At 54.2% G+C, this 24,391-nt stretch overlaps 1 protein-coding gene across 1 annotated transcript; it reads left to right on the top strand.

The window, feature by feature from the left end:
• Positions 1-8,752: 8,752 nt before the first annotated feature.
• On the top strand, positions 8,753-24,046 carry PVALB (parvalbumin). The gene is made up of 5 exons (XM_069491039.1): positions 8,753-8,821; positions 11,197-11,264; positions 12,943-13,075; positions 14,315-14,424; positions 23,830-24,046. Exons 2-5 carry the CDS (start codon positions 11,204-11,206, stop codon positions 23,856-23,858), a joined length of 333 nt encoding a protein of 110 aa, XP_069347140.1. The 5' UTR covers positions 8,753-8,821; positions 11,197-11,203; the 3' UTR covers positions 23,859-24,046.
• The last annotated feature ends 345 nt before the right edge of the window (positions 24,047-24,391 follow it).

The raw sequence follows: 24,391 nt of genomic DNA, 5'->3' as shown, positions 1-24,391 counted from the left end.
GAGTTTCCCTTCCACTCTGCCTCTGAAAGGCCCTTGCCCTCAGCAAGCTCACAGTCCAGTTGGGGAGAGATAAGCAAACGGATAATTCCTCCTCAGCAGCGATCAAACGTGAGAGCGGAGTGTAGCCAGGGAGGAGTTAAGGGGAGCTTCTGGAAAGAGGCGATGCCTGAGCTTAGCCTTAAAGGATGGGGGGCAGGTCAGGGGGCCTGCAGCAGCGGGAAGGCAGGACGACAGCCAGAGGAGGTAGCGTGCTGTCACTGCCAGCCGCCACCGTGAGCCATTGCAAACCAGAGTAGCTGTCTCCCTTGACATCAACAGTAAGAACAACCGCCAGGAAGACTGTATCAGTAACAACCGCCAGGAAGACTATATCAGTAAGAACAACCCCCAGGAAGACTGTGTCAGTAGGAACAACCCCCAGGAAGACTGTATTAGTAACAATTGCCAGGAAGACTGTATCAGTAACAACCCCCAGGAAGACTGTATCAGTAACAACCCCCAGGAAGACTGTATCAGTAAGAACAACCCCCAGGAAGACTGTATTAGTAACAACCGCCAGGAAGACTGTGTCAGTAACAACCCCCAGGAAGACTGTATTAGTAACAACCGCCAGGAAGACTGTATCAGTAACAACCCCCAGGAAGACTGTGTCACTAGGAACAACCCCCAGGAAGACTGTATCAGTAACAACCCCCAGGAAGACTGTATCAGTAAGAACAACCCCCAGGAAGACTGTATTAGTAACAACCGCCAGGAAGACTGTGTCAGTAGGAACAACCCCCAGGAAGTCTGTATCAGTAACAACCCCCAGGAAGACTGTGTCAGTAAGAACAACCCCCAGGAAGACTGTATTAGTAACAACCGCCAGGAAGACTGTGTCAGTAGGAACAACCCCCAGGAAGACTGTATCAGTAACAACCCCCAGGAAGACTGTATCAGTAACAACCCCCAGGAAGACTGTGTCAGTAACAACTGCCATCTGACATTTTATCATCTATAAGATTCATTAAGAATTTTGGGGGGAAAATGTTTTAAATGGAAGTAAAATTCACATAACAGAAAATTAACCACTTTAAAGTGAACAATTCAGCAGCATCTGTGCCTTGGCCTTGCTGTGCAGCCACCACCTGTGTCTCGTTCCAAAGCATTGCGTCACCCGTAATAGTCGGTGAAGCAGGTACTTCTGTGCCTCCCCCCTCCAGCCCCTGGCAGCCACCAGCCTGCTTTCCAGCTCTGGATTTACCTAGTCTGCATATCTCATATAAATGGAACCATACAATGCACGACCTCTTGTGTCTGGCTACTTTCACTAAGCAGAGCATTTTTGAGGTTTCATTTAATATTTTCTACCTTTTCTAGCTGAGGAGAGAGCAGAGCTCAGATCGTGGTCTAGAGGACAGGGTATCTCCTGCCGATGCCCGGCCTCTCTCCTTCCACCCCTGCTTGTCCCATAGACGTGTCCTACCCTCCTTTGAGGGCCCAGAAGTCGGATCCACAGGCCTGGGTGCGAGTGCTTCCTCTGCCATTTTCCTCCAACGTCTCATGTCCCCTCTGAGCCTCAGGTTTCCCGTCGGTAAAATGGGATGGTTGACAAGCAGTGTGAATGTACTTACGGCTACTGAACACTACCCTTACAAATGATTAGGAAGGTAAATTTTGTGTTGCGTGGGGGTTTTTTGCTATAATTTAAAAGAAAAAAAAGCAATACAAAGAAAAGCCTTTTAAAAATGAGATGGTTGGATAGATCACTAAGGGCCCCCAACTCCTCCGGCAGACCTGTAAGACCAAGGACTCATGATTGACACTTGGGGAAAAGAAAGGCCAGCCAAGGAGACGGGAAGAAAAGGAACAATGGAGGAGAGGAGGAGGAGGAGGATGCAGGAAGAGAAGGAGAAGGGAGAGAGGGAGGGGTGGGGCAGGGGAGGGGGAAGGAGAAGTAGGGAAGGGGAGGGGAGAGTCCCGTCCCGCATCTCAGCCGATTTCTTCTCTGCCTCACTTGACTCTTGTGCTTATTTCTTGATTCTCAGTCACTGTCACTCTGCAACCCTCAGTCCCAATCCCCAACATGAGCTGTGGGCTAGTCTGCAGTACTGGGGAAGTTAGAAACCACTGAGTTTTCAAATTGATTCAAACTCTGTGATTAAAAAAGTTTTTTTCCAATAGAATTTGACCCAGCCTCAGGATGAAAGCAATAAATATTTGATAAGAAAAAACAATGGTTCAGCCATGTCTATAGAACACATTGATTTTGTCTCCTAGGGTTTTTACACAGGGTGTCAGCATCGAGCGTCACCCCCTTGGCTGAAGGGACACCAAGATGTACAGCGACCACTCACTCCAGATTTGCTCAGCCCGGCCCCAGACACCCAGCTCCCGTTCCCCAGGGCGTCCTCTCTGATCCAAGTGTGAGCTGCCGATCGCTGGGAATGTGAGGCCATGACCCCAAGGGAGCGCCGCAGTCCTGAAAGACCAATTACACACCGGCAGGTGCCCCTGGAGTGCAGGTGGATGGGTTTAGACAGACGCAGGAGTCCAAGAATGTCTTAGAGAACAACCCCTGTACACACAGAGCCCAAAATAAAAACATCAGTTTGATTTATTCTCCTTGGAATCTGTCCTGGAAAGAGTTGAAGGCCGAGGTTGGTGCCTCAAACGCCCAGCTGAAAGGTGGCTGGGGACAGGGACAGAAGAATAATGGCAAATGCAGGGTGCAGGAGGGGCGTGCTTTCAGAAAGAAACCAAGGAGGGCTTCTGGTAGGTGGGGGCGCCTGCACTAAACACAAAGGCAGGAATGGGAGGGCAAAACCCCCAAATAAATGAGAACGGTGTCTGTGCTTGGTGGCAATGGATTATTGGTGACAGCTTCCCTTCAGCCCCTCTAGTTTCCATTGTTTCTTTAAAGAGTACATGTCATGTTGATGGTAAAATTTTTAAAGAGAAAGGAAACATAACTGTTACAAAAGATGTGGAGAGTTGTCGCGAGAACGTGGGCCGGCGTCTGCATGGTGATCGGGGCAATGGAGACGCTGTCCCTCCCCGTGCCCTGCGCAGCCTGCTCCAGGCCCGGGCGTGTTCGTCCGCTCGGCTGCTGGAGCAAAATCCCTCGGACTGGGGGATTGAACAGCAGAAATGTATTCTCCCAACAGTTCCAGAGGCTGAAGTCCAAGATCAAGGTGCTGTCAGGGCTGGTTCCTTCTGGGGCCTCCCTCCTTGGCTGTGTCCCCACATGGTCTCCCTCCGTGTGCGTCCCTGTCCTACCCTCCTCTTCCTGTGAGGACAACGGTGAGACTGGATTAGGGCCCACCCCAATGACCTCATTTTTACTGGATCAGCTTTGTAAAGACAGTCTCCAAATGCAGTCACATTCTGAGGTGTGGGGGTTAGGGCTTCAACATGTGAATTTGGGGGGACACAGATCAGCCCATTACACTGGGGTACAGATAAATGATTAGAGGGGAGTCCTTTATTTTCCCCCTTTGCTGTGGGAGAGGTGCAAATGCCAGCACTTGCCCGATTCTGATGCAAAGATGCTGGGTGCTGGCCAGGACACACGGGGTCGTAGGGCTGCCGCGGCCACTTGAGGGGAGGGCCAGCCACTGGCTGTCCCAAGAGCACTGGATGGGAGTCTCCTCCTCCTCCCCCTTGACACACACACACTACACAGACACTACACACACAGAGACACACATACCACACACCCAGAGACACTCTTACCACACACACACCATACACATCCATGTACATACACACACCATACACAAACACACACTGCTTTCGACGACCATCCTAAGCCTTTGTCCCAGGCTGTGGGCTGTTCCACTGACGGGGTAGGAGGGGCTGAGGTGGCAGGGATGGAGGAGACAATGAGGTGACAGAGGATGCAGCCTGGTTTTGTTTTTTTTTTTGAGACAGAGTCTCGCTCTGTTGCCCAGGCTACAGTGCCGTGGCATCAGCCTAGCTCAGAGCAACCTCAAACTCCTGGGCTCAAGTGATCCTCTTGCCTCAGCCTCCCGAGTAGCTGGGACTATAGGCATAAGCCACCATGCCCAGCTAATTTTTTTTCTATATATATTTTTTTAGTTGTCCAGATAATTTCTTTCTATTTTTTAGTAGAGCTGAGGTCTCTATCTTGCTCAGTCTGGTCTCGAACTCCTGACCTCGAGTGATCCTCCCGCCTTGGCCTCCCAGAGTGCTAGGATCACAGGTGTGAGCCACCACATCTGGCTGGATGCAGCCTTTATAATCCAGGATGGCCTCGCTGATCTGAGCTGGGCTCAAGATGTGGTATCGTCTGCTCACCTGGCACCAGCAGGTGTCTCGAGCCAGAGCGTTCTCAACACCCTGCGGGCCCGCCCCTCTCGGCTTCTCCGCGGGCACCCCCGTCCGGCACCACCCACCGAGGCCAGTTCTACCAGGTCTTCCCAAATCCTCGGCCATGACCCCAGGATGCTCCATTCGCCTTTATAACTCCAGCCCACACAGAGCCCTAACCCGCTCCCGGGTTTCCTCTGGGCACCACGGGGATGGCGTGGAGTTTTCCAGGGCAGGACGTTAACACAGGGGTCTCACCTCATCTCTTTCCAGAGTCCCAGCCCCTGTCAACTTTCCCTCCGCGCGTGGCTCCCCACTTCCCCAGCAAGGACGCTGCGCCCTGGCCTTGGAGACCTTCCCGGGAGACCCAGAGGTGCTCAGAGGCTGCACCCTGCTCCTCCAGGTTTCTAGCCACGAAGCTACGCCCCGTCTTCTCGCTCTGCCAGGACAGGGTTCCTCACAGCCACAGCCACCCTGTGATCACCATGCAGGATGTCACAGCCTCTGAAGCCCTTTCTCAGCCATGACCTCATTTGGTATTCCCACCGCGGCCCTTGCTCTTCAGGTCCATTGTACACGTGAGGAAACTGAGGCCCAGAGAGGAGAAACGACTGGCTCAAGGTCACACAGTGGGTGAGAGGCAGAGCCAGGGTAGGGACTCAGGGCTGTCTGTCTCTGTGCCCCTCCCACGCCTTGGCCTCTCTCCCGGTGGTGAAGCTGTGCTTAAACGTGGGAGAGGGGAGGCCGGAGAAACAAGGCCACAGGCTCAAAATCTGGCCAAGGAACGCGGCCGAGATTCCTCAGAGTTAGTACACGTCACCCCACACGGCTGACCTCATAAATATTATTAGACCCTGCAGTGTCCACCCAGCCCGCCAGGGCCCTGGACGCCAAGAACTCTGTATCCTGTTCCCAGCCACAGCAGGTGGAAATAGTGTGAACTAATGAAATAGCACCAGCGGAGCTAACAGCTGAATGCTTGTCTGCTGGCAGACGGCAGCTAGGAGACTGCTGACCCCCACACACTGGGCTCCTCTCCTCCACCAGCTGGGAGGCCAGAGCAGGCTTTGGGGAGAGCACTGGATGCGGGTGGAGGCGGACAGACCAGGGTTCTGGTCCCAGGGAGCTGTGTGACCTTGGGCAAGTGACTTGATATCTCTGAACCTCAGCTCATCCCTAAAAAGTTTTCATCTGCAAAAAGATGATAATGGAATCCACTTCGATAGCACATGTTGCTGGAACTTTATAGAAGTGTCCAGCTAAAGACCATGCATAATATTAGGGCACAGAGGGGCATCCGTGTGGGACTGTGGCCTCTACCCATCTGCCCAGGTGCCTCATCCTGTTGAGAGTAAGAAGCCTTGGCGCTAGATGAAGACTCCACTGGGCACTGCTGCTGCCTTAAGCCAGGTGTGGGGGGTGGGAGTAACAGCCTGTTAGGTCCCACAGGGGCAGGGTGGGATTGGGGGGTCTCAAGTCCAGGAAAGCAACTTTGGGCCCCAGGGTGAACGATTCTCTAGAAGTCTGATGCATACTGACATCAAACTCACCGAAGACTTAGGGCATGAACCTCCCCGGTGCCTGGCTCACTTGGGCAGCCCCCGGAGACTCACATCAGACTCATATCAGTGACTGCTTCCGGGGCTTTGCTCAGAATCCCCCGCCTCACGCAATTCCAATGGTGTTGACATTCCACCCACTCCAAACTTGAAAGGGCTTGTGTTCCCCTGGTAACCCACAGTGACGGGTTCAGGGATGACATAGGACCAAACTGAACAAATTGCAGGCAGTAAAACTCAACTCGGGGACTTCCGATCAAGCTCGCGGGCCAGTGGACTCCTTTTCCACACAGGACTTGGACCTGAACATTCATAGCACTGCAGGGGACAGCCAGCTTGTAACACTCAGGGGCCACCAAGTTTGAGAAGGTGGCCAACGCAGCACAAGGTATTGCTGAGAAGTAAGAGGTGTGGTGTCCTCATGACCGTGTGTGGGTTCTGGATCAAGCCATACCTAGACCTTCTTGGACTTTTCCACCGCATGCATCAATTAAACCTCCCTTGTCCTCAGCCAGCCCAAGTCAGAATTTTCCCATCACTTACAGGCAAAAAAGACCTGACCGATAAATCCATTTTCTGGCGTCAAGGCTCTTGTAAAACTAACCAAATTAATAAAGTGAAGGCTGCTGAAATTAGCACAGATCAGAGCAAAGGGAACTGGACAATGCTTCAAGACATTCTACTCTGGCTCTGGGACATCCGTACCCTACTTCAAGTATTATGGGAAAAAGATGCTTCAGAATCAAAAAGATCTGAGTTTAAATCTCAGCTCTCCACTTACTAGTTGTGTGACCTTGGGCAAGACAACCAACCTCTCTGAGACTCTATTTCTTCAAACCTCTGAGGGCTATAATAGGGCCAAGAGAGATGATGTACATAAAGCACTAGAACACAGTAGGTGCACAATAAATGTACCCCCACACTATGGGTCAGCCCATCTAGATTCTCTTAACTGCAGGTACACAGACCTATGAGGACCAAAAGAAGGCCACCCTGGTTCCCGAGAATTCACTCATGGTGGGCACTGCCCCTAATCTTGTATTGGTCTTATCCAAGAGGCGGGATCGCATGGAAGAAAGGGGCAAGTGCTTTGGAGTCAGAGAAACATGAAATCCTACCTCTGCTCTGTGACCTTAGGCAAGTTGCCTAACCTCTCTGAGCCTTGTTCTTTCATCAGTAAAATGGGGAAGATATTCCTTACCTCTTTAAGGGGTGCCGGGAATGAACACACGATGCCATCACTGTACCCAGCAGTGATCAACAGATAAGTGTCAGTATTTTCCAGGCCCTGGCCAGGGATCTTGCTCAAGGATTCACCCTCAAGACTGTGTTGTACCCCTGCCCCCCTGAGCTCAGCCACACCCACAACTTCAACTCCTTGACCTCCCTGTGACCACCAACTCCGTGTGTCTAGCCCTGACCTCACCTCAGGGTTCAGACCTCCTGGGCTTCTCCACCAGAAGGTCCTCCACGCACCCCAAACGCAGCTCAAGCTCTCAGCTCCCCGACAACTCTCTGTGGGATTTGGGTAAGCCACTTTGGCCTTGGTTTCTTCATCTCTAATGTGATGTAGGTTGCAGCAGGTTGTACTAGATCACCCCGGAGGCTGTCCCAGCCCTAACGTCCTAGGATTCTCCATGCCAGCGCACCATCTCCCCAGCCGGCACCACCTCCTCCCTGGACTCACCACCTTCATAAACAGCACCACCTTTCTGCAGTGAACCCGGGCTTGGAAACTGAGACTCAATTCAGAATTGTCCCTCTTGTTCATGCCACAGCCCAAGTCAAGAAGGCTCTCCCTTGGAGATGCACCCCTCCCTGTTGCTGCCACCACTGTCTTCGCCCAGGCCCCTGCCCCAAACATCCAGGCTCCAGCCTTGGCCCCAGCCCATGTGGTCCCCTCTGCTCCTTCCATCCCTGGAGCCTCCTTTGCAAACAGCCTTTGCAGGAAGCCTGGGCCTCCTCATGTCACTGTCAAGAACTGGACGATTCTTTTTAAGCTTGGGGATGAAGGGGGAAACGTTTCACAGTGTTTATAGTAGATACTCAATAAATATTTGTTGAATTCATTTGCTCGTTCATGCTTTTCAAAACACACACCTCAGACAGTCATCTCCAATCCAAGACAGACATCAGCGATCCTTTTGCAAATCACGACAGCTTTGGGCCTTTTTCCACTTGTATGTGGCATTTTACACACAATTTCAGGGGGTCTCACCTTCCCCCTCAAGCCCATCCATAGAGCACAGTCTGCCTTGATTGAGCTCATTCTACAGATGGGGAGACTGAGACCAGAGAGAAGAAGGGACTTGTCTGAGAACACGCAGAGCATCTCTTTCTGCCGGGCACTGGATCATCTCCTGAAAGTGCCAAGTCCACTCCCCACCTCAGGTCCATAGCTTTGATCAGTAGGTCACCTACCATCTAGCGTCTTTGTGCTGTTTCCTGATCTGTGCAAGAGCAGCTGTGGCTACGTGGCAAGGCTGCAGAGAGAAGACAATGGATGGACAGGACCTGGCCCAGTCTCCTGCTCAAAGGACAATTCTTGTTCCATTCTTTTCCCTGCCTTTTCTCTTACTTTCCTTGCAGGATTTTGAGGAAGGAAATGTTGCTGCCATCTAGAGTGGTCACGGAAGACTTCGTGGAAGAGGCGAACCCTGCCTGAGCCTCGATTTTGGGTGCTGGAGAGTGGCAGGGGCCAGGGGTTATTAATAGGCCTGGCTCGATGGGCCCAGGGAGGGTGAATGTGATACAGACACCCAGCACCACGGTTGGGGAGTACCTGACACCGGAAGGGGAGGGGGCCGGGGGCTGGGGGGGCACCACCTCCCAAAATAGCCGGGGCAGAAGCCTATATAGGCGGCCATGCCCCCGCCAGGCTCACTTCCCAACAGGAACTCCCACCAGCCCAGCCTTGCAGTGCAGGTTCCATCCCTCCACCCCCACCCCAGGTGAGTGGCAGCCACTGAGGTTGGAGGAGGACAGACGGATGCCGCAGGATGAGGCCAGCTGGAAGGACAGCCACATCTCCCCTTCCCTCAGTGCCCCAGGGGCGGGGGTGGCGATGCTCAATGCCAGGCAGCTTGTGGAGTCCAGGGCTGAGAGTAAGAATTCCTGGGTTCTCCTCCTGACTCCTGGTGTGGCCTGGGACAACTCTCTCCCCCTGGCTGGGCCTCAGGCTCCCCATCTGTGGAACCAGAGGGGTGGAGCCAGACATCTGTGGACTCTGGTGATGCCATCAGAGGGGACACAGAGGGCAGAGGATTCCGGAGGAGGACTATGGAGGGCTGATGGGTGACCTAACAATCTTGTCTGATGCTCCAGCAGCGGGGCTCGGGCCCAGAGAGGGTGTCAGGTTGATGGGAGGGCTCAGCAGCAGGGAGGGCTACAGGGAGGAGAGGGAAGAGGGGGCCTCTGTTGAGGCTCCAGACTTCACCACGGGCTCAGTGTTTGGGGACTCTCCAGGAGCCACCATGTGGCTCAGATGCCTGGGACTTAGAGCTGGGTCCTGGGCACCAGGGAGGACCACCAAGAGGGTCACCGAACTCCAGGTTAGTAGAGCCGGGAGTGGGCCCTGCTCTGCCACTGTCTCACTGTGTGTCCCTAGGCCAGTCATGACCGTCCGGACTCAGTTTCCCTACCAATGTAGCATAAGGGTCCTTCAGCTGGGGGAACAGACTCTCCAGCTAGGCCGCTGGAGTGAGCTGAGCCTGGGAGCTAAAATGACAGCACAGAAGCTCAGCATGTCAGAGTCAGTGGCCTGGCTGGGGGAAAGGGGCAGAGGCAGCAGGAACCGGGGCAGCCGGGGGCTCCTGGGAAGGCCCCGAGCTGAGAGATAGCAGGTCGGGAGCTGCCGGCTGGGCGCCTTGGAAGCCAGCTGGCGGGCTGCTGCCCAAAGGAGCTGACTCACAGGGAGGGGGCAGCTGGAGCCAGCAGCAGCCACCTAAGGTTTCCAGGAAGGGCAGCCATCCAAGGCTGAGCGGGAGAGACAGTGTTGACAGCGAGCGCCAGGGAACTTGAGCGACTGACTGGGCAGCTAAGCAGCTCTCTCTGGTCCCCACCACAAGGGCCACCACCATCCCAGCCCCTGCCTACCTGCCCATACCTTAAGTTGGAGTCCCTAGGTCCCACTAGAAGGGACCACCCGTCTAACACAACAGACGGAGACAGAAGCCCAGAAAAGAAGGTCACAAGCCAAGGTCACGCAGGGACTTAGTGCAGCCCAAGGTCCAGGACCCAGGCCTCCTGCCTCCCTGACCAGCGCTCACACGCTCTAGGGGTAGCTTGTTGCAGCTGGATCCTTGTGGGACCACGGGGAAGATGTAACCGGTCTCCAGCTCCATAAAGACAGGAGTGTCGCATTTCCCAGAAGTGCAGTACGGACCCCCAAGCCTGCTTAATTGGTCTAGAAAGTGTGGTGGGATGGTGCCACCCTCGCCCCAAACATGCCCGGGGCCTTCTAGGAGGGTGCATAGAGATCCCAGTAGTTCTCCATCCCTCCCTCCCACAGTCGGTTTGTGGGAATGGGGAGAGTCTGCACCCTCCGTCCCCTGGGACCCGGGAGACCAGTAAAGCAAGTAGTTAGTAGAGAGCTAAGTCAGCAAAAAAATTAAATAAGTTAATAAATAAAGTCAGGTTTCCGAATGCACATCTCTGGCCAGATGTGGGACAGGGTACCCTCGAAGGGCCCCAGCAGCTCCTGCCTGTCCCTGTCCCTGCCACCCTCTCCCTGGGTCCAGTGGGTCAGGTTTCACGACCTCAGCGCTCAGATTTTGCATCATAAATTTGCATCCAGGACAGACCAGAGCAAAGGCGGAGGTAGGAGTGGAGAGAAAAAGGGAGCAGGGCTGAGGAGCCCACGGGGGTGCGGGCTGGCGCCTGCCGGTCCAGTATCCTCCCCACGAGGCAGGACAGCCTCCAAGGTGCCCAGGTAGGAGACCCCGCGCCTCCTGCGTGCCCTTGACGCAGGCGGACTCTCCAGACCCAGCGGTGACGCGGGTGCTCCCTAAATTCCAGAGGTGGCCCCTTCCCCTCGTGCCCTGGCCGAAGCCCCAGGATCCCGAGGGCCCCTGGCGGGACTGGGCGGAAGCGGGAGCCGGAGCCGGAGCGGGAGCAGGCGGGCGCCCTCCCACCCGCGGCCCGCGGCCCGCGCTGCCGGGCGGCACGGCTGGACTGAGCCGTCCCGGCAGCGCGCAAAGCCGGGCGACCCTGGCGCGGTGCCAGGCCGGGCAGGCGGCGCGCAGCACTGCAGCGCTGGTCATATGAGCAGAAATGATGAGAAAAGCACTTTTTAATCTTTTCGCACTTGCTCTGCCCGCTCAAACAGTTGCAGGATGGCGATGACAGACTTGCTCAGCGCTGAGGACATCAAGAAGGCAGTGGGAGCCTTTACGGGTGAGCAGCATGCTGCCCTGCCCTCCCCTCTCCCCTCGTCCACCGCCCTCGCCCCTGCACCTTGCAGGTCTGCGGCCACCGGCTCCTTCCCAGCGCTTTTCTGCCCAGGCCTGCGGGGTCCGGGCGGAGGTGGCCTCAGCAGTCCCCAAACTCCGTCCGGGCGGGACTTGGCGGGGAGGCCAAGGGAGCGGGCGGGGAGGCCAGCGCCCCGGCGGAGCAACAGAAACTTGCCGGCGCCAAAAGCTGGGTGGCCACGCTGGGAGGACTCAGGGTCCCAGACCAAGGGCAAAGACCAGGGTCGGAGGAGGGACCTCCGGGGTCCTTGTGCGCGCGCGGACTTTTCCTTTAAGGCGCGCGGAGGGGCTGCAGGCGCGCACTCCTCTCCAAGCAATCGCTTTCCTGGACCCCCATTCTGGACGGGACTCCCCCCACCCCCCGGCGGTGGCAGTTGTTGGCCCCCGATTGTCTGAATTCCCTCCCAGGGCTCAGAGCGCCTCTCCCCTGACGGACTTGCGGGCGAGGTGACCTTCTGGAGCGGGCGCTCCGCTCTGCCCAGCCCTGCACGGAGCATCCTCAGCGCCTTCCAGCCTCTTAGGCGGGCCAAGGGAGGGGAATGGCAGTCTCACTTCTCCGGAGCTGCCCGGGACTTCAGGGCGTAGCTGCCCGCCTTCCTCCTTTACATCGCCCAGATGGGGAAACTAGGGGACCCGCGCAGAGAGGACGAGAGACTTTCCCAAGGTCACTTAGCCCGGCAGAAGGGGTGTTAGAACTGGGGTCACCCCCAGGTCTTGGTCTCCCACCCCAGTGTCAGCGGCAGACAGGGCAATTTTCCTTCCCAAGAGCCCCCACCACCACACACACACATACATAAGGTACACAATCTAACATTGTACCCTTTCCTAGGTGTTCTGAAGAAGGAGCTCAAGGCATAGAAAATTGGGAGGAGGGAGGGACCCCCCCATTTCCTTTCTGCTTGGCGCCCCTCCCCTGTGCACAAGAACCTCTGGGAAGCCCCCTGCTCAGGGTGCTGTGATAACCGACCCCCTTCCCCTAGAGCCCACCTGGCTACCCGTGAGAAGAAACTTAGCTGGAAATTCCTGGGGACCCTTCCGACCCCCCCCCCCCCACACACACACTGCCGCTGGAATGGATTTCTGTGGCAAAGCCAGGACTTCTGGGTCCTTCCCTCCTCCCTCCGTGTGACCTTGAGAGAAACTTGTCCTTTCTATGTCAATTTTTCTGGCAACAGTCTGTGATCAGGAAAGAAGGTTGACCCTCCTCCTTAGGACTCCAACAGACACACAACATGGTCACACCACCTTCAACTCCCCGGCCCACTCCCACCCAGCCACACCCAAAAGGCTTCGTGGACACAAAGTTCTCAAGAGGACAGAAGTCTCTGGTTGGGGCTTAGGTGCTGTCCCCACTAGGGAAAGGTGCAGGGGAAACGGGGAGCAGGCTCGAGAGCCAGGGAGGTCTGGGTGTGAGCCCACCTCTTCCACCTCCGGCGGGTGACCTTGGACAGAGCATCCTCCCCTGGCCAGGATGGAGGAACCTTCCTCCCATTCCCAGCACTGGCACGCGGGAGTCCATCAGTAAATGCCAAGACACCCCCACTCCCCGCCCTTCTCTACTGTCCCTTCTTGGTCCTCATTTGACTCTGCTCCTCCCTCCATAGCCACCGACTCCTTCGACCACAAAAAGTTCTTCCAAATGGTTGGCCTGAAGAAAAAAAGTGCAGACGACGTGAGGAAGGTGTTCCACATCCTGGATAAAGACAAGAGCGGCTTCATCGAGGAAGAGGAGCTGGGGTAAGCTGCGGGGAGGGGACCGGGGGTTGGGACTTTTGTTCTAAGCTCCCATCACACCTGCCCTTCTCTCTGCAACCTTCACAAAGAGTAACTGTAGTGACCCCAGGGCTCACACCCAGGAAGCCAGGGGGAACCCTTCCCAGCACTGCTGCCTCCCAAGAGCAAAAGCCTCGCCTGAAAGTGCAGCTAACTAGGTTAAATTATAGCCACTTAATATTGCTAATGGAATGATGCTACTTAATAATTTAATACAAATGAAGAGGCAGTTTTTCTTGCTGCCTAACACCACAGGCAAGGAAGAAAACATTCACTTGAGTATTTCATTGATTTTCATTTGTCTAAAAGGCACCTTCCAGCATCCTGCAGACCCCACCCCTTTGGTACTAGCGCAGCTTGGAGCAATTTCTGGGCCAGCCCGGGACGCAGAGCTAGCTTTGGGTTTTCAGGGATTCTTTGAGTGAGGCAGAGGAGGAGGAGGCTATGGCTAGGAAAGTGCAAACCGCATCAGCAAAGACACCCCTCATCATCGTAACACCCCTTGGCCACCTGGCACGTCTGCCGACCCAGCTGTGCCTTCTGTCACCCTCTGGCCAAGACTGCCTTGGATTTTGTCAATAAGAGAAGAGGGAGGGTGTGGAGAGAGGACTCCATGCCCATTCTGTGTCTCCCCCAAACCATCTCACTCGGGTACCCTCCAAACCTTCTCCTTCTAGCCACTCACGTGTGCACATGGGCACAGAGGCTGGCTGCCCCTGGTCTCCAGACATCACCCCATCCAGGAAGCCTCCCCCTGACCCCTCGCTCACCAAAGTGGGTGGCTGCACCCCTCTCTGTGTCCTCCTTCACTGTGTCCATCACACCGTGAGGTCTCTCTTGGAGCACGTGACCTCCTCCCCGCTTTCTCAGTTCCTTCCTAAGGTCGCCTCCATGCCCCCAGTTTCCAGCAGAGCCTTGACACAGAGAAGACACTTAGTAGATATTTGTTGAAAAGATTAACAAACGCAGGTGCACTGCCTGAGGTGGGACTGACCCTTCTCTGAGGACAGCTGTCCTTCCCTGCACACACACCCATGAAGGCACAGCCACCAACCAGGCTGCCTGGCGGAGCGCGGCTGGCTGCATGCGTGCCACGCTTGCTGCCTGTCCCAGCTGCCCCCTTCCCCTGTGCAGGTGCCAGCCCACCACCGTTTGGTGTCCCTGCGAGTAATCTCAGCCGACTCTCTCCCTTTCCTCCTCCAGATTCATCCTAAAGGGCTTCTCTCCAGATGCCAGAGACCTGTCTGCTAAAGAAACCAAGACGCTGATGGCTGCTGGAGACAAGGACGGGGACGGCAAAATCGGGGTTGACGGTAGGTTAGCCATGACCCGGGGTCTGGGCATACCGTGGGTCTCGGGATATTTGGATGCTAAGAGTTTCAAGCCGTGTCGGTCACAAGGAAGGGGAGATAAAGGGCCCCTCACCGTCCAAGATGAGAAGAAGAAAGGCCATCCGTTAGGTCTGAGAGCTCTGCCACATATACCAGGCAAAGGAAAACTGATATATTTTTCTAGATTTGAACAACCCAAAAGGAATTAGTTCTCTTTTTTTCCTCCTCTGGGTATGGACGCAGGAGAATTTGGGGTTTTCCCTGAGCTTTGCCTGCACCTTTGTGTAGCTACTGGGCTGGGCTCTGCCCACACTGGCTGTGTGACCGTGGCCAGTGTTTCCCGTCCTCTGGGCCTCTGTCTCCCATCTGTAACCTGAGAAGATGAGGCCAGCTGATCTCCAAGGACCCTCTGCCTCTCACATTCTCTGATCCCGGGATGGAAATTCCTTATCTCCTGTCCTTCTTGGCATCGTGCCCTGGTGTCCCATAACCTCAAGTCTCAAAACCTATTTTGGCTTCACTCAAGTATACCATTCCAGCGTCGCAGGCCAGCCAGGAATCAGCTGAGAATTTGGAAAGAGAATACCTGGTCCTACCTTGCCTTTCAAACTTTGCTCTTAGTATAGGCCAGGGGCTGGTGGCACACCATCCCATGTCCTTCTCCACTGGGCTCTGCCTGGCATCCATGGAGCACATCCCAGCATTGTGATCTCCCTTAGCATCGTGACATGCTTGGCAGTCATTGCCACTCTGCAGGCGGGCACGTGGACATCGAAGGTGCTTAGCCTAGTTCAGAGAGCGAGGAGGCAGTGGTGGAGCAGGGGGTTAGAACCAGGTCTGAATGAGTCCTTTGCAACATGCTCTGCCACCATCTGTCTTCCTGACGGTCCTTTCTGCCAATCTCAGGGAAAAGTGTGTAGGTGCTTGGCCTCTGGGCCCAGCCTGCCTGGGTTCAAATCCCAGACCTGCCACTTTCTAGCTGTGTGACCTTGGACCATTTATGCAACTACTCTGGGCCTCAGTTTTCTCATCTCTGAACTAAGGATAATGATAGTTCTTATCTCAGAGGGTGGTCGTGAGGATTAGATGTAAAATGCTTAGAGCAGTGTCTGGCACAGAGTAAATGCTATATACGTGTTTGTTAACTAATTTGTTTTAAAAGAGACAGGGTTGCATTCATCCTTTTATCCCCAGTATCCAGCCGATAGCTGACACAAAGCAGGTACTTAATCAACATCTGCCACCTGAGCGTAAAGTCCAGACCCTCACGCTCGCTGCCCTTCACCAGCCATGACCTTGAATGCACCATCTCTCCACACCGAGGTTCCGTTGCCTGGAAAATGGGTTGCACAAACTTTTCCTGAGGTTTGGGCTTGTGGTGAAAATTTAGTGTCTGTAGACACAAAATTGCTTTGGGAAAGGTACAAGGATTCTGAAAGTGAGTATGAGTTTATTAAAGTTTTGTTTTTTGCCAGAAACAAGAATGGAGAATCTCTACCAAGGTCTGATGCAGGGAGCCCCACCAGCCATCTGATGCCAGCGGCCCTTCTTGTGTGGGAAGGAGGCAGGTGGTTTTAAAGGAGTGGAATGGAGGGTGTGGGGGGACATTGGTGGCTTGGCTACTCCTGGGTTCCGGTGAGTGGCAGATCCTCCCCCAGTCCCCTGTCCTCACCAAACCACTCATCAGACCTCTCCACCCCAAGCCCTGGCTCCCACCCAGGCCTCCAGACCTGCCTCCCATTCTCACGCGCAGCCAATATGCCCCAGCTCAGAAGCCCTGGCAGGGTCTTCATGGCTGACTGCTCCAGACACCTAAATGACAACGAGAAACCAGCCAGACTCTGGTTCCCTGCCTCCCCGCCCCCTCACCCCCACCCACTGCACTCAGATCTTTTTTTTTTTTTTTTTTTTTTTTTTTTTTTTTGAGACAGAGTCTCACTCTGTTGCCCAGGCTAGAGTGAGTGCCGTGGCGTCAGCCTAGCTCACAGCAACCTCAAACTCCTGAGCTCAAGCGATCCTCCTGTCTCAGCCTCCCAAGTAGCTGGGACTACAGGCATGCACCACCATGCCCGGCTAATTTTTTCTATATATATTTTTAGCTGTCCATATAATTTCTTTCTATTTTTAGTAGAGATGGGGTCTCGCTCTTGCTCAGGCTGGTCTCGAACTCCTGAGCTCAAACGATCCGCCCACCTCGGCCTCCCAGAGTGCTAGGATTACAGGCGTGAGCCACCACGCCCGGCCTGCACTCAGATCTTAAAGCGACAAGTAAGCTCTTCCAGCAGAGCCAGCAGATGTTTTCTGAGATGAATCAGGCCCATTTTCTGGCTGGGTGCCCTGGTCAGCAGCTCCGTGACCCTGAGCCCTGGCTTCCTCACCTGTAAACTGGCATGGTAACATGGAAGTGCTGAGTGCAGCGCCCAGCACATAGTAAGTGCTCAATAAATGGCAGCTGTGATACTATTTTTATTCTATCTGCACACTGCTTGCAGTTCTATGTATATATACGAAAACAAATGATCCTGCCAGGCAGGGGCAGAGAGGGCAGACAGTGGGCACTGTGCAGATTTGGAGGCTGTGGGCAGGAATGCCGCAGGCTGGGAGGGACAGAGAGAGGGAGGTCCAGGCAAGGCGTGGGCACCAGCAAAGGTTGGAAAGTTTGGGTTGTGTTCGGAAACAGGCAAGATGACTGGTTTGCAGAGGGTGAGAGGGGAGAATTATTACCGGGCCTGTAATGTGTGTACAGCCCAGTGCTGGGCTCTGTACAAGTGTGACCTCATTTGACCTTGGGATGACAGAGGACACAGGTGCAGGTGCAGAAAGACCAGCTCAGGGGGCCCAGGGTCACACTGCCAGCAAGCACCAGGGCCAGGATTTAAGCCCAGATCCGCCTGACAGCACGGTGCAGGCCTCCATCAAGCTCGTGGGCAAGAGATGAAATGGACAATGAGTGTGGACACCCCTCCCCCACTTCCACCCCCAAGCATGGGAGGGGCAGGTGTCGTAGTGCCCAGCGGGTGGCGACATAGGAGGCAGGGCCCCTTGCAGGACCCAGGAGGTTCTGCTCCAGATGCTCTGCTTTGCTGCCGGCTCGGTAAAGGCCAGAGGGTCTGCGCCCCACCTTCCAGCAGGAGGGTGCCTTCAACGCCCGGGGGACCTGGGGCAAGTCATGGGACCCCTCTGACCTTTAGGCGCCCAGTCTTTAAAACCAGGGGTCAGATCACTAGCCGATTACTGGGGTCCATTCCAGCTCTGGGATTTCGCAGATGTCCAGTGGATAAATCTCTCCACAGAGGACCAGTTGAGTACTTAGGCTCAGCTGTGCGACCGTGAATGTTGACAGCAACAGCGTCTAACTCTGTGGGGCATTCAGTGCATGCCAATCCTCCTAGCTGTCTTTGAGATGGATACTGTGACTATTCCCTCTTTGTAGATGAGGACACCGAGGCTCAGAGAGGCTGAGGCTTTGCCCAAAGCCCTCAGGCTGGGGAGAGAACAGGTCAGGATCTGAGGCCAAGCCTGAGACGGGCTCCAAAGCCCATGACCTGAGCTGCCTGTGTCATTCATTCATTCATTTATTCATTCGAAGTTTGGCGAGCATCTACCACAAGAGGATTTTATTTTTTGACTTATTGCCTGTTTCTCTCCGCCCACTAGGCTGCCAGCCCCAGAGAGCAGGAACTTTGCCCCACAGGCTAGGAGGGGGCTTGGCACAGAGTGGGGGAACAAGAAAAGTCTGTTATTGAATGAATGAATGAACGTGCGTCCAGCTCTGGGGATGCAATGGCAAGGCAGCACAGCACCCGTGTGCAGGGAGAGCGGTCTGCTGGCCAAGGCTGCAGACACCTGCAGGCTGGGGACTTGCATCCGGCAGGTGCTAGGGGAGCCCAGGACCAGGGACTGCCTCTATTCCCAGCTCTGTTTGTCCTTTTGAAGGTGAATAACACTTACCAGGTGCTTTGAGGTCCTGTATCGAAGGGAGGGGGTAGGAAGACAAAGTTCTAATAATAACCCTTTACATTCCTGTCTCTGGGGCAACTACTTCCAGGAAGCTCGAAGACTTTTATAGATGTGGTCGATTCTCAAAGGCCACCCTGAAAGGCTGCTGTGGAGCAGGTAAAGGAGGGATTTTAAGGCAGAAAAGGAGAAAGAAGCTGGAAAGGGGAGAAAGGTGCCAAAAAGCTCAGCTGCAGTTACAAAGCCTGGGAACAAAAGCAGGCAGGATGCTGAGTAGCAGGCGCCTTCCAGGCACTTCACCTTCGCCACAGTGGTCTCAAACTGGGGCAGCTGTCAGAATCCCTGGAGGGCCTTTCGCAACACAGATGGCTGCCCCCACTCCTGATTCCTTAGGTGGAGCCCAGGCTTTTGCGTTTCTGTCAAGTTAGCAGGTGGTGCTGGTGGTCTGGGGAACCATCCTTTGAGAACCACTGCCTTACAATAATAAATAATCCTAGGAAGCAGGGGCCATCACTATCCCTGTTCTACAAGGGAGGAAACTGAGGCACCAAGAGTTTAAGTAACATGCCCAGGGACACTCCTTTGCAGAGCCGAGAGTGAGGCTCCATGATCTAGCCAGGACTGTGTGTCCCCGGCCCAGGCTCTCCAAATTCAGTGTGTACAGCCCGGCAGGAATCAAGGTCAGCTTCCATGCCCACGTCCTGCCAAGTACTGAACACAGGTCTTGCTTCTTTCAGCTCATTCAAACCTCACAACAGCTCCACCTTTATTACCTGTACAGACAAGGAAACTGAGGCCTGGGGGAGCAGAGCAACTTGCTACTAAGCACTGGGGCCCATTTCAACCCTGACCTCTAATATCTCACTATCACCCCCAATGCTGGAGAAAAGATCCGCCCACCCCACATGCACACATGCGCGCACATGATCCTAGTTACATCGTCCCTGAAACCCGTTCCTGGTGGCCGATCGGCTTTCCTAGGCTTTAAGCCTATTCCGACTCAAAAGCCTGTGGTTTGCTTCTTGCTTCTGTTGCTGAAAAATGTAGTCATAATTATTGCCTGACCATGGCAGCCCAGCCACTCACATGCCTGAAGGCATTGCCTTTTCTGCTTCCCTCTGGCAAAATCTGTTCTCTTTTATCCTTAAGTAGCCTATTAACCATCAGAGCAACCAGGGGTGGAGGAAGCCCTCGGGCTGCAGCGGCACACCTGAGTGCCTCGGAAACAGAACCTGCCAAATGCCAAACGCAGGTACCAGCTGTGTGAATGGCTGTGCCTGTTCCTCTCTGGAACGCAGGGAGAAAATACCAACCTGCCAGGATTATTGCTCGAATGAAGTGAATGTTCTGGAAATGATTCCTCTCCTCTTGTTTTATGTGAATGCTTTTGCTTGTAAGCTACCTTGAAACCCTTTGGAAGTGGTGGAACCCAAGTCCTCCATGGAAGTGAAAGTGAGTCTAAAACAGGAGAAAAGTGAGAGGGATGGGAGGAGACGCCCCCTGCCTCCCGGTAATTCCAGCCCTTCAGCCCCTATGGGATTGGATTTCCAAGCCGGACAGGGTGTGCACATGGGGCCAGCCCACAGTCCTGATGGCAGAGCCCCAAGGTGTACAATCCTTTGTCCCATCTCATTGTCCCCTCGCAGCAGCCTAATGAGGTCAAGGGGACACTGTTATCCCTACTGAGAGATGAGAAACTGAGGCCCAGTTAAGTGGCAAAGTCACACAGCAAGTCCTTGGCCGAATGGGACCTGGGTCTCCTGACTCCGCCAGCTCCTCCCCCCGAGCCGAGCTGAGACGCTGGAGTTATAAATGGCTTCTGTGCTTAGCAATCTGCTCCTTTTTATTCCCGCGTGGACTTTGCCGAGCGCTGGCCTTATGCTGCGCTAGATAAGATTTAGCAAGGGGAGAGGCAGCAGCCCTCCTTACGTAACCAGCCTAAAAGGGAGCAGCTGAAGACGGTCACTCTCCACCCGTCCCTCTCCTTCTCCTCTGGGGGTTACAGCTTGAGCGGAGCACAGCGCCCTTAGACTCCAACCTTCAAGAAAGAGGTGCAGGCTGGCACGAGCCATGCCTGAGTTAGAATCTTCCGTGCTGAGTTTCTCTCAGCCTCAGTTTCCCTGTAAATAAAACAAAGATAAGAAAGCCAATGGGATGGCACACTGGGCGGTGCCCGGCACAGAGCGAGCACCCAGGACCGTCTACGCCGCCTCCTTGCGGCTGTCTGGCTTGGCCCCGAATGACCCCGCCTCCCCGGTCTCCGAGATGGGAAGGTGATCCCTATTTGCAATACCAATTTATAAGAAACCGAGCCCTGGAGCTATTTAGAGGCGAGGTGATAAACCAGGAGGCTGGGTCCTTCATCCTGGTCCTCCCGACAGAGGGAAGGAACGAGCCTTCCAGCCGCTGACTCAATGGCCGGCTCGGTTTCGCTGTGGGCTACCAGTGTGTGCCGGGCTCACCTGCCAATAGCTTCTAAATTTGTCCAATCCCCACAGCAGCCCGGACAGGCGCAGACCTAATTAGGCTAATTTCAGTTTCTTAAGGGAAGGAAAAGAACAGAATCCTCTGGTCCTCTGAGCCTCCCTCCCACCCCCATCTCTGCCTTCTCTGTCTCTTTCTGATGGGACAAGGAAGATGTCAGCAAGCCGGCCCTAGGGGGCCTTGAGCGAGTTTCCGACTGCGAAGGTAATGCTGTACTCACATGCCTTACAGAAGGAAGAATGTTCTGGATCCCTTCAAAGGAACACTCTCCCTCATACCTCAACATTACGAGTTCATTGAATTCTGTTCCCACTGTGTGCCAGACACTGTACTAGGCAATCCTCATCCATCAGCTCGTGTAGTCCTTACTGTAACCCCAAGAGGAGATATTCTCAGTGTCCCCATTTTAAAGATGAAGAAACTGAGGCTCAGAGACTGTGTTTCCGTGGATGGAGGGGCAGGAGATGGGATTCTTACTCCGTGGGGTAGATAGTGTTAGAAATTGGTACCCGGTCAGCGGGTTGCTAGTTAGGCTTCCCATGTCCTCTGTTTGTATCTTCCTTGTCCTTGTTAGTTTCAGGATTTTTGTGATGACTATTGTTTTTTCAAAGCTCCAACCTATGTCAGGTGCGGTAGGAAGAGCCAGGGGAGGTGGAAATAACACATATAAGCCACCAACTACGTGCCAAGCATCTTTCTGTATTTTCTTATCTGGTCTTTCCAACAGCTGTGCGAGTAGGCACTATTATACCTACTTTACAAATGAGAAAACTGAGGCTCAGAGAGGTAAAGTAGTGACCTATGGCCACCCAGCGAGGGAGTGAGGGAATGAGATGGAGACCCAGCTCCGGGGTTGCTGGAAGGTTGTGGGCAGGTGCCAAGGTGGAGGCAGGAAATAGTGGGGTCGAATAGAGACAAGCGATAGCAACCAGGACAATGACGCTAACAAACAAAGGTTGTGCTGCTGTTTGCAGGGTCCCGCCCCCGCGGCAGGCAGTGCCAGGCGTCTCAGGCTTGGTTTCAGAGTGGCTTGATTGCAGCAGCTACCAGACAGATGCCGAGAGCTTGCTATGCAACCAGCCCATGCAAGCGTTGCTGCTGGCTCCTCTGAGCGACGCTAGGAAGTATACCATCGTGAGCTTCATTTTACAGACGAGGAAACTGAGGCACGATGAGATGACGTATCTAGTCAAAGGTCACAGGAGCAAGAAGTGGGAGCTGGGAGTTGCCCCCCAGCTTGTTCGCTGAAACACCGCATGAGGGCTGAAAGGGCATCTTCTCCCGACATCTTGCTGATAAGAAAACCAAGACCAGAGAGGGTGAGGCATCTTGTCCAAGGACACGAGTGGTTGGCAGAACCAAGACTAGAACCCTGTCCTCCAGCCCCCGTTCCCCACCCAGGACCCTACCTACTGCCGAATCAGGTGACCTAGACTTTGCAGGGTCCTTGTTTGGTCATTTGTTTTCCTCTGAGGAGAGACCTGGGCATTTTGGAGGAAGCGTGTTGGTAAGAGGTGTTAGTTAATTGGCTGGCTCCTAAGAGCTCTGCCCTGAGGCACGTACAGAGGCACAGAAGAGGGGTCCCTGCCCTCAGTTTGTCTACGAAGTGCCCTGTTCAAGGTTCTGAGGGGATAGAATGAGAATCCTGTGTTCTCTGCAAAAAGCCAGGACATGTGGCAGTGGTAATGTCCCAGCTGCTTCCGAGTAGATGGCAGGGTGGGCAGAGGGTCTGAATTAAGAGGCATGGGAAACCCCAGAGGTCCAGAATCCTCCAAAATGCCGACCCTGCACCCCCGGAGAGTCCCTCATCGGTGTCTGTCACACCGACAGGAGAGGGTGGTGTCTGTTTCCCACGCCAAACCCCAGGAAGGCGAGGAGTCCCTTCACCTGGCTGGGCCGGGGCCAGGTCATTCTGTGATATAACGTGTTGGTTTGGTTGGTTTTTGTTTTTTCACTTTTTTATTTGGAAACAATTGTAGACTTGCAGAAGCGCCCTGATGGCACAGAGAACCCCATACACCCTCCACCCAGCTTCCCCGCACGTTAACACTTTACATAACCATGGTCCAATGGCAAGAACTAAGAAATTACATGGCTAGGTTTTCACGTATGTTCCACACAAATCTGCGGAGGGGGGAGCTTAGCTCAAGGGAGGACCAGATACTTTTTGTGGCCTTTTGGAAGCCATTGCACACCTAGTTTTTCATTTGTCTCTCACTAGGAATTATTACTGCCCCTCTGGTCCCCCCATGGTCAGACGAGAGAACCGAAACCCAGAGAGGCCCCCTTTCAGCAAACAGGGCTCAGCTCGGCCTGGAGCCCTGCCTCTGGGTCCCCCACCTGTTCTCTCCCCACATCCCAACACTCATTTTCTGGGGCGATGGGGGCTTCCCTGAGACTCTCTGCTCCCTGGCGGGCCCGAGACATGGCATCTCAAAGACACATGGTGACACATGGTGGCAACTCCTTGTCCTCTCTTGTCTCCTGGGGAGAAGAACAGTAGAAAAGTCCAGAAACATTGCTGGACTCTGAGCTTCAGTTCCTTCATCTGTAGCATAGGAATAATGGCAAAAGCTCTATAGGGGATTGTTGTCAAAGGCAAATGAGATACTGTGTATAGAGTGTTTACAGTGGTGCCTGGCGTATGATAAATGGAAACTTATTATTGCTATTACTAGTGTTGCTATTACTAGTGTTGCTATTACTAGTGTTGCTATTAATAATAGCTTTGTGTGTGGCGTGACATCACGAAACAAGAGACATGGTAGACTCATCACTGCCTGTCTCACTTCATTCATTCGCCCATTTATTCCCACACTCGCTTTCCAGGTGTCCTGCAGCAGATGCAAAGCCAACAGGAAGTGCTGTGCCGGCCCGCCGTCAGGCTGTGGGCAGTCTCTCGCAAATTCGCCTCTACTCACTTCCCTTTGTCGTTTTCTTTTGCAGAATTCTCCACCCTGGTGGCTGAAAGCTAAGAGGCTCTGATTGTCCCAGGTCTTCCTGCCCCAAACACCTGATCTCAGCCCCTCTCGCCACCCTCCTGCGTTTCTATTCAGTTTGTTTATGTTATTTTTTACTCCCCCCCGTCCCCTGTCCCCTGCGGCCCTGGAATGACACCACCGTTCTTCTGGAAAATGCTGGAGAAACAATAAAGGCTGTACCAACCGGACTCTGCCTGCTCAGGGATCCCACCTAGTGGGGCGTTGGGCTTCCAGACACCTGGGGAGGGAGAGGGGCCGGTCTTGACAGACAGAAATGGCACAAAAGAGGGAAAATTTACTGAGCCCTTCCTCTGCACGTGGTATGAAGCATGGTACTCTCCAGGGGTTACCCAGGTAATCCTTGCAACCGCCCCCTAAAGGGTGATGAATCTCCCATCTATAGATGCAGGAACTAAATCTCAGAGAGGGGAAGTGATGTGTCTCAGCCCACCCAGCTAGGGTGTGTTGGTGCTGGGGTTTGAATGCAGGTCTGTGTATGGGTGGATGGATGGATGGTGGATGAGCAG

The sequence above is a fragment of the Eulemur rufifrons genome, chromosome 16 (assembly GCF_041146395.1).
Source record: "Eulemur rufifrons isolate Redbay chromosome 16, OSU_ERuf_1, whole genome shotgun sequence".
NCBI classification, from domain to species: domain Eukaryota; kingdom Metazoa; phylum Chordata; class Mammalia; order Primates; family Lemuridae; genus Eulemur; species Eulemur rufifrons.
Note: the sequence above shows the minus strand (reverse complement) of the source record. Positions and strands in the feature narration are given on the sequence as shown.

What these genes read in the sequence shown, in the direction of transcription:
- PVALB (XM_069491039.1), top strand. Translation starts at nt 11,204, where the DNA reads ATGGCGATGACAGACTTGCTCAGCGCTGAGGACATCAAGAAGGCAGTG. An exon ending in GGCAGTGGGAGCCTTTACGG is followed by an intron (nt 11,265 to 12,942) that starts GTGAGCAGCATG and finishes CTCCCTCCATAG; the next exon opens with CCACCGACTCCTTCGACCAC. An exon ending in CGGCAAAATCGGGGTTGACG is followed by an intron (nt 14,425 to 23,829) that starts GTAGGTTAGCCA and finishes TTTCTTTTGCAG; the next exon opens with AATTCTCCACCCTGGTGGCT.